The sequence below is a fragment of the Camelus ferus genome, chromosome 21 (genome assembly GCF_009834535.1).
Source record: "Camelus ferus isolate YT-003-E chromosome 21, BCGSAC_Cfer_1.0, whole genome shotgun sequence".
Classification (NCBI taxonomy): domain Eukaryota; kingdom Metazoa; phylum Chordata; class Mammalia; order Artiodactyla; family Camelidae; genus Camelus; species Camelus ferus.
The window spans coordinates 2483881-2496328 of NC_045716.1; the positions used below are offsets into that span (position 1 = coordinate 2483881).

The window sequence follows — 12448 nt, forward strand, 5'->3', positions numbered from 1 at the left end:
AGACCACTCCAGTCTTTGTTGGAAAAACTAGGGGTGGAAAGCTGTGAAAGGAAGGAGAAACCAGACACTTACTTCTCCATTTCAGAAAAGAAATATAAATCATTGATGGCAAAGTTAACAATGATGATCCTGTGGCCAAAAATCCGGCGCTTCACAAGGGTTATGTCTCCATTCTCATGGTCTGCACACCGGACACTGGTGGGATTTGTGGCCAGGCGCCCTGGTATGTTTGGGGATATGGAGAAATCTGAGAGAGAACGAGAGAGGAATTAACAAGATGTCACTCTTAAGCATGAGGCTTTTGACCTGGGCATAACCCAAATGAAAAAAAAAAAAAAAAGGAAACTGTGCACCCACCTTTGGTCCTGTTGAAATAGTGATTCCCTACCCTTGGGTTCAACCTGTAACTTAGGCTTGAACGTGCTGAAAAAACATCTGCTCAGATTAGTATGACAACACACAGACCGAAAAAAAATCAACTGAGTACAGTGTGTTCCTGGTGCTTGACTAATAGAAATACAATCAACACCGTACTTGGGCTAATCCTTAACGTTTCTTCGGAGGCCGAATATGCGGACGAGATCTTCAAAATACAGTGAGTGGGTCCGATGATGCTTATCAAGGGTTATTGGGGAGGCAATTTAGAAGTAACTAGGAAAACAGCACAAAGGAAAAGCTAAGCCACGAAGAATAGAGAAGAAGTTTATTAAAGAAACTGAGTAGAAAAAAGACAGAAATGAGTAAACAAAAGCACAGACACTTCTAGAAAGTTTGGATTGTGTCTCAGAAAAATAAGACGCTTATTTTAGCAAGTTTCTTGACTAAGATGTAGCCAAAGACACTCATTCAGAGGGATTCAGGGCTGACAACAGTTTGGGGCTGGAGCTGACGGGTAGACCTTGGTTAACTGCCTTGTCAGCCGAGGGGGGCTGAAGAGGGATTCGAGCAGGTGAGCTGTGCAACCGGAAAAACGTGCGAGGAGCCGACATGGAGCAAAACGGCACTTTATTGCAGTGCAAGCGGGCGGCACTTTCTTCTAGTTTAACATGATGGCGCCCCCCCCACCCCCCGCGGTGCACGTGTCCTGCTTTTATCTGTTTCCTGCCTGCACATGTGCAGTGCTCATCTCTTTGTTCATGAGGCTTCCGTAACACCACCAGCGCGTGCGTACTTCTACTTTCTTTCTTCTAAAACTTACATAACTGGCGCATGCGTACAATCATTATTTACCTTATACTACAAGCATGTTGTTGTGGCCTCGGCCTTGAGTCCCGCCTACTCATCCGAGGCCACTGACATGCCTGATATAAGAAAATTGTTTAATTTGGCTCTAGAATGTACTCTATAAATAAACTACTAACATACATTATAAACGTACTAATAAACCTATTATTCTGGATATCCGTTCAGGAATAACTGGTGTGGGTATAGTGCCCCCTATGGGTTAGGGTTAGGGTTAGGGTTAGGGTTCCTTTTGGTGCAGTGTTACACATAGGACAGGAGGGTAACTACAACATTCAGTAAATACCTGCTTCCCGTTATGTCCCACTGTGCTATGTCCTGGGGTTACCACACTGAATAAGACATAAGGTCCCTCCCTACTACCTTACAATCTCTTTCTTTATCTCTCAGCCTCGAGTTTGAAGGGGAAAAATGTCTGGATAACAGTGGAAGTTGAAATGATAGTCAAGTAGTTTAGGAAAAGAGGATGCTAAATCCACCCCCAAAATCTGAAAGCAATATTGTACTTGTAAACTGGCTCTGGTAGGGGAGGGGAAGACCCAGTTTGGGTTATTTGCCAATTTCTGTAGTAAACACTCCCCCACGGTTGATTTCAAGCTATGGATGGTCTGTCAACTGGCTCACAACATTCCTGAATATTTAACAACTGGCTCTCCACTGGGCTAAGGTTGTCAGGTCGAATTTTTTTAAAGCAAGGCCTAACTCTATGCTGGCTACAAGAAAAGTATTTTACATGTAAGGCATAAATAAATTCTAAGTAAAGGAATGAAAAAAAAGGTATTTATGTTAACACTAATAAAAAGAGAATTGGAGGAACCATTTCAGTATCAGACAAAGTATATTTCAGGGAAAGAATATTACAAGGATAAAGAAGGTCCTTTCATAATGATAAATGGGTCGGTTACTTGAAGGACAGGACAATCCTAGGAAAGGCTAAGTTATAGTAGTAGAAGGCAGACTGCTGATCAAGCAGGTCTCCCACTGAGCTGCAGAAGCACCTTTGTTATTGGCTCTCATACAATGCTGGGGTGTGGGAAGTTGAAGGAAGGTGAACATGAACTTCCTACCATTCTTGAGCTAGTTTTATTTAAAGAGAAGGAACCAAAGAGCTATTCTTAAATCCTAAATGTTTGATTGTGAAGCAATTCATAAAACATACAAAAAATTTTTGTTAAAAGTCAAAGTTGGGACAACTTAAAAATCATCAAGAGAGGTGAGATTTGTTACTACCAATCCTTCCAGCCTTCTCTCAGGCACTTTCCCCATCTTAGGACTCTAGTCCAACTGGCCTGATTGCAGTTCCTAAACTGTACCATCCTCTTTCTTATTTTAGGATTCTATGCACACCTAGAAGTTGCTCGTCTCCTACTTTGCCTGTCTAACTTTCTCATTCCCCAAAACTCAACTTTTATATCATTTTTCTGGGAGAAGTCTTCCCAGTTCTCCTTGACTAGTTATGGTCTTTCTGCAATTATCATTGGAATCACTCATCACAATTATATAAAAACATTAAGAATATTCGTGAACCTTTTTATAGCACTTACTGCTGCCAAGAATAGTTCTAAGATGGTTTATGTGTACTAACTCAATTCTCACAACAACCCTATGGGAAAGACACAATTATTATTGCCATTCTGCAGATGAGGAAATAGGCACAAAGTCACGTTCACAGGCCCCCTCCAGTTAGAAAGTTGCAGATTCAAATCCAGGCCCTCTGGCTCCAACATCTTTGACTCTCATTTTCTGTCTTGTCCTCAAAACTGTAGGTGCCACGAGGGCAGAGCCTATGCTGTACGTTCATTACTGTACCTCCTGCACCTGACAAAGTGCCCGCCACACTGTGGATTCTCAAAACTGTGTCGAACTAACAAACGGATGAATGAATGAAGCAGCAGAATAAATCGATACTATGGACAAACCACATAATGAAATAGTTTTATAAAAACGTGAGATCTCAAAGTGCCTGAGACTAATCATTCCTTCCCCTTTCTGGCTCCTTTAGCAGAATCTACTGGGCTCACATCCTCTCTGGTGGGGGGGCGGGCTAGGCTTGGATTTGCACCCAGGGCCTGGAGTCCTTGCTAGACTCCAGGCTAACGCAGGCATTGAAACTGAGTAGGATCATGTAGGGCCTTCCCAGGGACAGACACCCCTGTTCCCCATGTCCCCTGACTCTTGTTAGTAGAAAAGCTTTAGTTTCTTAGGTCTTTCCTGAGTTCCAAAGAGGAAATTTTATCAGAGAAATGAGAAAATGCAGAGACAAAGGAAAACAGTGAATCAAGACAAAATAATAAGAGTTTAGCCATAAAACAAAGTCAAGGACCTTTAGTTCCTCCTCAGGGGTTCTAGATAATATTTTGATCCATATCCTTGAGTTGTATTACAGATACTAAAACCTCCATCAGGTGAAAGAAGTTAACTGCATGCTGACCACCAGCGCATAGATCCCAGACTGGCTGGAACCAGAAGGTTGATGATGTTGACTTCAATGACCTAACCGCCAACCAATCAGAAGAATGTCCACACACCGATGATCAGGCACCCTTAGCTTGCCTTTAAAAACCCTTCCCTAAAAGCCATCGGGGAGTTTGGGTCTTTTGAGCATGAGCTGCCCATTCTCTTTGCTTGACTCCACATTGGGTGCCTTGCAATAAACGCTGTACTTTCCTTCACCACAACCTGGCATTGGTAGATTGGCTGCACCACATGTGGATGACTGGACCCAAGTTAGATTCAGTCGCAGCATGACACAAAGCAGTAAGCTCTGCAGTTTCTTGCTGGGACTAACCCTGGTAGCTAAAATACCAGTGGGAAAGGGGAATAAACAGAGAAGTGACTTACTTTCCTTGTTATCATGTACTTCCAGGTGAAGATAGTCTTCAAACTCCCGGCGCTTTTGGAGATTAGACATACATCGGCGGTACTTACAAAAGCTCTTGATAAAGCTGATCATCTTCAGCAAGCCTCTCTTCTGCAGAAAGAGAAAGGAGCAAGACATTTTCCTTAGTATAGCCTGCTGTTCATGGGCTGTCTGCTATGTGCCAGAAACTTGACATTCAGTACTTTAAAAGGAGTAATTTTTAGTTGCAATTTAAAGGTGAGGAAACTCAGGTCAGAGAGATATCGGATGGTCATTCCCCAGTTTATCTAGCCCTTAATAAATTGGTATCTTATTCTGGGAAGGTGATGCAAGTTCTTTGTGGGTGGAAAATTCTGGCTTCACCCAGGCATGGCTGGGGCCCTTGGCAATTCTCCAAACTCTACAGTCTTTCTACGGTGAAGATTTGAGATGCCACGACTGGGAGAGGAAGTGTGAGAGCTAAAAACAGGAAGAAACAGAGGACAGAGATAAGTGTGACTCATGAGAAAGGAATAACGGCTCAGACAGATTTTGAAATGTTGAAGAAATAAGGAAATGAGTAAACCATTTTTAAGCAATACTTAAAGAAAAACATAATTACATGCACACACCACACGGACACAAACAAATGCATGTTATGTTTCTGCATCCATTTCTTTTTTTCTTTTCTTTTTGGTGGGGGAAGTAATTAGGTTTATTTATTTATTCTTAGAGGAGATACTGGGAGTTGAACCCAGGACCTCATGCATGCGCTCTACCACTTGAGCTATAACTTTCCTTGCTGCATCCATTTCTTAATAGATACCCAGTGACCATTCTCCAGTTGATCTACCCCTTAATAAATTGCTATTTAGAGCCTGAAAGAACCTTCCTGATCAACTAGTTCGGCTGTCTCATTCTGTAGAGAGGGAACTTCAGTGTAAGCTTGGCTTTCGCGAGCCAGTGGTTAAGTACAAAACCACTGGATTTAGTAACAGAAGCTTTGAGTCTGGAGCCTAGCTTCACCTTAATTGGGTAGCTCGGGTCAACTTCCTTATGTCTCAATGTCTCCATGTGTAAGACAGAAACAGCAGCCTTCAGGGCTGTGGTGAAGGTTAGTGATGATATATGTAAATCACCACGTACAGTGCTTGGCACAAAGTAGGCACTAAGTACACGCTGGATCCTTTTCATACTTTCTTAACTGAGGGCAACTGGAAGGCCAGAAATGAAAACAAAGCATCCTGGTGCTTTAATATGACACATGATCCTTTGTGGTACCCTGACATGGAGCTATCCACATATGATGAAAATAAAGAGGACGAAGGAGGGAGTGGCACATTTATTGCATTAGTGGGCAGAGGCATTGCTTTTTTTCACTATTCTAATGTAATTGTTTTTAATTCAGCCAGCGTGTATATAATTTTATATAGTTGTGATTATAATACATATACAATTTGAGAATCTGCTGTTTTTCTTAAAATTTTTTCTCATGTTTTTTAATTGAATGATTCTTGAAACTCTATAGTGCTTTACAATTTTCAGAAGTTCCCCACATGTGATTTCATATCATCTCATAATAACCCTTCCCCCCACCCTTATCTGGCCCCTCCCCTCGTTCCTGTCCCCACCGGTAACCCCTAGTTTTTCTGTCCATCTGGGAGTGACACAGGCGTTGTTTTCAGGGGCCTTAGCACGATCTTTAGAGTCAGGCAGAGCTGGGCTCAAATCTTTCTGATAATAACCAATTTTGCGACGCAATGAGCAATTGATTAAGAGGAGCGTGTATTTTTTTTTCCCTCCAACCATACGAAGAGTCTCTTTAATGACATTCCTGTCTCCTCTTTCTTTCCTTTTTCTCCCCTCCCACGGGAGAATGAGCTGGATGACTGATGAGATTGGAAGAGAGAAAAGGACATGCCCTGCTCTTCGGCCTTCCGCGTCCCCTCGGGAGCCGCAGGTCTGCAGACCCCTGTGTTGAGGCCTGCCCTTGGCCGTACAGTAAGGGGCTCACCCGGGTACATGGAGGCCTAATTGTTCCGTCATGCCAGTGACTGGATGTGTCAGTAACTAAGTAAGGGTGCAGAGAGGATTGTCAAATGTCCTCCAAACTAGCTTTCAGCAGTAAAAAACAAAACAAAACGAAAAACCTGCTGTTTTGATCTCCATGCGACCATTCCCTGGGCCCATCACTCAACTGGTTCTAATCACAAGTAGCGAGGACAGGGATTCCCTTGCTTTCCCACTAGATCAATCCTTCTGAGCCACAGATTCCGCCTTTGTAAATGGGGATTTGAAAACCTACCCCAAAAGGTAGTTGTTTTGGTGAATAAATAACCTAACAGTGTAGTGACAATGCCTAGGCTGTTTTTTTGTCCCCAGTGTCCTGTCGTCACCATCTTCCGCACTGACCTGGGATCCATGCAGGTAAGTTGCCGTTGTCTTTGAGGACTTCCTGGTCGAAGTTAGGGTTTCATGTTCCCTCTCCTGACGGTGATGTGGGAACAGATCTTGGTAATCTTTAAACCTGCCAACAAAGACGGGAAGGGATAAATTTGGGAGTTCAAGATCTACAAATATTAACTACTATATATAAAAATAGATTAAAAAACAAATTTATTCTGTATAGCACACGGAACTATATTCAATATCTTATAATAACCTTTAATTAAAAAGAATATAAAAATGAATATATGTATATATGTGCATGACTGAGACATTTATGCTGCACACCGGAAACCGACACACTGTAACTGACTATACTTCAATTAAAATAAGTAACAAAGAAGGCAAAAACCCAGCACATAAAAGGTAACAGTCAAGGCCAACCTATCATTATGAGAATGGGTTATGAGACTCCTTGAGTAAGTGATGGTTTTCAGAAGCCAACCAGCGGCTCCAGAGAATCACTGCCTTCTCACTGTCCCCCGGCAACACTCACCACCTGTCTTCCAGAGACTTCATGACATAGCTCTGGAGCAGTAACAACATGGTTGTGCTAATGTGACTCATGTGAGAGACTTCTTTGATAACAGGGGCATCGCACTGCAGTATTTCTTCTAGAAAATGCAGGAGAGAGAAAGAAAGTCATCATTTTCTTGTCTACCATTTCTGATAGCTGTTTTTTTGTTTTGTTTTGTTTTTTGTTTGTTTGTTTGTTTTTTCTCATCTTAGAGCCTTATGGTTCCTTATTCTCAATCTGGTTACACTCAGCTCTCTACAATTTGTTTGAAAATCTCACAAGCACATTTGGACTGTTATGTGTAAGTGTGTTTGTAGAGCAAATCCTATCCTGGTTTGGTTCCATTCAAATTTCAAAGGTAAGTGCTTAAGGGGAAAGAAATGTTTAAAGGACTCATTTCTGCAGCTCGTTTAAAGTTGTAAGTTTGAAGTTTAGAAAGAGAGTTGAGGAATAAAGGATTAAAGTTAAATGGCTGAGGCAGATGGGAAATCCAAGATTACCAATAAGTATTCTAAGGGCAATATGATTTTCCAGGTGTTCAAAGACTGCTGTGTTCAGTAATAAAACTTAAAAACTTATCAGGGACAGGGTCTACATACTCGTCTTTCTCTTCTAGCTCATTCAAAATGATGCCCAGAACTTGATTTCCTGAGACTCAATAAATAAATATTACTTACAAGTAAATACTTGCCAGTTTTATCTCTTCTACTTTCATAAAATGTATAATCTTATTCTCGGTTTACCACAAGCCAAATGCACACCAACCTATCTGCTCATCTGTTCCAAAATAGGAGGCTTTATCTTCATTGCTTTGCTTTAAGATTTGTTTACCTCCAGGATGGGACCACGCTCATTTCCTTTTGTTTTCCTCTAGAATTATAGGTCAGTACTTGCAACTCTGCTTCTGGCCGAGATCAATTTACATGGGTGAGATTTACCTTCCCGCCTTAGGCAAGAAAGTGAGACAAAATTGATGAAACAAGGATTTTCAGGGAGACAGCTCTCCTTTTCAGTACCTTTCAGCGCTCTTCACAACCTATGGGGGGTGGACATGCCAACTGTGCATGCTGCTAACTCTTGTTTTTGTATCTAACTCCAGTCTGGTTGATTTGAGGATCGAATGACTTGAGTCTGAATTCAAGTTCCAACAACTGGACTAGTTAACTTCTCTGTGTTTTACCTTCCTCATTAGTAAAATGGAGCTATTTGTCCCTACCTTTTAAGGATTAAATAAAATCCTTTTCTCAGGGTTAAATAAAGCTAAATGAGAGGATATATTTTACATATAAGTGCAAGTGTTTTGCACTTGGCTTCTTTCACTGCTGCTATTATGTTAGATTTATTATTATATTATTATTTCAGTTTTTCTAAAACGATTTTATTTATTATAAAAAACTAAATACTAGCACATGTTGAGAATTTAAGTAAAACTCTTGCTTAAGAACTACAAGCAAATTCTGATTTTAATCAACCATCCATTCTGTCTTTTGAACATTATACTTCAGAATGGTTGCATATCAAAGAATAACAAAGCAGATAGGGTTTTTTTTTTTGTTTTTGTTTTTTTGTTTTTTTTTTTTTGCCTATGCTTCCTTAAGTTCTCCTCTTTTTTCTTGGAGGAAAATAGTGATAAACTTGATTCATTTTTTTCCTTTTTCAAATACTGTATTTTATCACTTATATGTGGAATCTAAAAAATAAAATGAATGACTATAACCGAACAGAAACAGACTCATAGATGTAGAGAACAAACTAGTGGCTACCAATGGGGAGAAGGGAAGGTGGGGCAAGATAGGGGTGGGGATTAAGAAGTACAACATACTTGGTATAAAATAAGTAAGATACAAGGATATATTATACAGCACAGGGAATATGGCCAATATTTTATAATAACTTTAAATGGAGTTTAAAATATATAGAATCACTGTGCTGTACATATGAAACTATTATAATGTTATAAATCAACTGTACTTCAATTTAAAAAAATGGATTTACTATTTCCTGCTTTCACTGTCCCTGTTTTTCACTGAAGTGTAGTTGATTTACAATGTTGTGTTAGTTTCTGGTGCACAGCATAGTGATTCAGTTACACATATATTCTTTTTCATCATAGGTTATTACAAAATATTAAGTATAGTTTCCTCTGCTATACAGTAGGAACTTGTTGTTTATCTATTTTATATATAGTAGTATGTATCTGCCAATCTGAAACTCCTAATTTATCCCTCTCTGCTCGCTGACCTTCTTCATCTTTGTCTCAATACTGCCTCGTGTGGCCGCTGCTCTGCTCTGAGAGCAGCAGCCAGTTCTGCTGCTCTTTTCTGTTTATCTTGTCTCCTGTTCTATGTCTTGAGTCCTGTTCTGTTCTGTTGTTTCCTGCCTTGGGAAAGACAGGCTCTTTCCCAAACTCTCCTAAGATTTGAAAGGGCAAAGGAAACATTATCAGGAGAGAAAGATGCATACCAGGAGAGTTTTTGCCCTGGAAGAAAGTCTTAACTATGTTTTCAAGGAGAGAATTGTAAATCTTCTCATTCCTCTCAACAGTGATCTTCTGTATGGCCATCAGGAATTGCAATGGGCTGTCAGCCTTCCGTTCTTTCAGGAACTCCATGAAGAACTCCAAGTGGTGTGGGTTTAGGAGGACTTCTGTCAAGTTTCTGGAAAACAAGAAGGCATCACTGGTGGAGAGACAGGGCTGGTGATCCAGGATTCTGCTCTGATTGGGGAATGGGGAAGGGCACCTCCCAGACTACAAGGCTCTGGCCATGACTGAAGAGCAGGGTGAATGAATTACTCACCTTATTTCCTTGGAGATAAACTTAAACTTTTATTTACCCATCCTAAGCTTGGTCCAGTCATGTGACAACCCCAGTGGAAGAGGAGAAGGAGTATTTTAAAGGGGACATTTTTTTTTCAAGAAAATCTTTTTACACTGTGGCTTCAATGGGCAATCATTTCAGTGAGGCAGAGCACGAGTGATCAGCAGTTACTGATCAATATTTCTAAGTTTCCATTACTAATTTCCTCTTTCATGGTTCCTTAAATACAGGTGCCCCTAATGTTTCACCTTCAGTCCTCTTTACTTTTGCCTTATGAACCTTGCCTCCCTCCTCCCCCCAACCGCGGTTAATCTCTGCATCCTCTGTGGTTTCAATTTTCATTCTTGTGGGGAAGTGGTTTCGATTTTCATTGATATGGTGAAGCTGTGTCTCTAGTTTCTATGAGCCCCACTTCAGAACTTCAGCTGCCCATTGAACCTTGTCTTTATGTCATTGCTATTGTTTCAATCTCTCCACATAAACCCACAAGTTGTCCAACTTGCTCTTCCTCCGTCACACACCTATCTCATTAAGAATGACGTTAGCTATAGGTTTTTTTAATAGATGCTCCCTTTTAAAGGATGAGACTGTTCTCTTCTAATTTTATTGAGAATTTTTATTATAAATGGGTGCTGGATTTTGTAAAATGCTTTTAATGCATCAACTGAGATAATCAAGTGAAATTTTCCTCCCTTATTTTATTAATACGACACATTGTATTAATTTATTTTCAGATGTTAAATCAATCTTGCATTCCTGGAGTAAATCCCACTTGGCCAAGCTATGGCATCCTTCCTACATGTGGGTGAATTTGGCTTGAGGAATTTTATATCTAGATTTAAGACGGACATTGGTCTGTAGTTTTCTTTTTTTTTTTTTGATAACTTTGTTCGGCTTTGGGATCAGGATGCTACTTGCCTGCCTCATAGAATAAGTTAGCAAGTGTCCTTTTCCCCTGTATTTCCTCACAGAGGTCATAGATGATCGGCATTATTTATCCTTTAAATATTTCACAAGTTTTTGCAGTGAAGCCATCTGTGTCTAGACTTTTCTCTGTGAGACTTCAAATTATTAATTCAGTTTCTCCTCTTGTTACAGATTTACTCACATTTTCTATTCCTCAGTCGCTCTTAGAAATTTATCTATTTCATCTAAGTTGTCTAATTTACTCCTTACATTTTCTTACATATGTATTAATTTCTGTAGGGTCAATGGTTGTGCCCTCTCTTTTTATCCAGATTTTGGCGATGTGTGTCATCTCATTTTTTTCTGGTTTTGTCAGTGTAGCTAATGGTTTATCAATTTTGTTGATCATTACCAAAAAACCTACTCATGCCTGGATTTTCTCTATTTTTTCTCTCTGTTTTATTGATTCCCACTCTAATACTTATTATTTACTGCCTTCTACTTACCTTGAGTATAGTTTGCTAGCATCATCTCACCAACTTTAGTCTCCATTTTCTTTTTTATTGAAGAATAGTTGATTTATAATTTTATATTAGTTTCATGTGTATAATATAGTGATTCAAAATTTTATAGATTATAGTCCATTTAAAGTTATTACAAAATAGTAGCTATACTTCCCTGTGCTGTACAATGTATCCTTGTTGCTTGTTTATTTTATATGTAGTAATTTGTATCTCTTAATCTTCTACCCCTATCTTGTCCCTCCCAGCTTCCCTCTCCCCACTGGTAACCACTAGTTTGTTCTCTGTATCTGTGAGTCTGTACTGTTTTGTTTATATACATTCCTTTGCTTTATTTTTTTAGATTCCACATAAAACTGATAATGTAGATAATATTTCACTCAGCATAATACCTTCTAGGTCCATCCACATTGTTGCAAATGACAGAATTTTTCTTTTTTTATGGCTGAGTAACGTTCCATGGTGTGTGTGTGTGTGTGTGTGTGTGTGTATCACAATTTCTTTATCCATTCATCTGTTGATGGACACTTATAAATGCTTGAGATAATTTCTAGCCTCTTAAATTTGTTGAGACTTATTTTGTGGCCTAACATGTGATGTATCCTGGAAAACATTCTGGGTACACTTGAAAAGAATGTGTATTCTGCTATTTTTGGATGGAATGTCCTATAATATCTATTAAGTCCAATGGTCTAATGTGTCATTTAAGACCACCATTTCCTTACTGATTTTCTGTTAGATGGTCTGTCCGTTGATGTAAGTGGGGTGTTAAGGTTTCCTAGTATTATTGTATTAGTCAATTTTGCCCTTTATAAAAGTCCATTAATATTTGCTTTACATATTTAGCTACTCCTGTATTAGGTGCATATATGTTAACAAAGGTTATACTTTCTTCTGTGTTAATTCCTTTGTTATTATATAATGCCCTTCTTTGTCTTTGGTTATATAATTTGTTTGAAAGTCGATTTTGTCTAATATGAAAATTGCTACCCCCACTTTCTCATTGTTTCCATTTGCATGAAATCTTTTTCCATCTTGTCACTTTTAGTCTGTGTGTGTGCCCATGACTTTTGGTAGGAATGAAGTTTGGTGCAGCCATTATGGAAAATACTAAAAACTGAAAGTAGACTTACCCGATGACCCAGCAATCCCACTCCTG

The 12448-nt window shown here is 39.6% G+C and overlaps 1 protein-coding gene across 1 annotated transcript in view; it reads right to left on the reverse strand.

Annotated features, from left to right (window-relative positions):
* The window catches only part of RGSL1 (regulator of G protein signaling like 1), a 56114-nt gene that overhangs the window by 10156 nt on the left and 33510 nt on the right, over window positions 1-12448 (reverse strand). Inside the window, 5 exon segments of the mRNA XM_014566273.2 lie at window positions 73-247; window positions 4084-4213; window positions 6494-6608; window positions 7023-7140; window positions 9507-9700. Coding sequence (XP_014421759.1) covers window positions 73-247; window positions 4084-4213; window positions 6494-6608; window positions 7023-7140; window positions 9507-9700 — 732 coding nt within the window.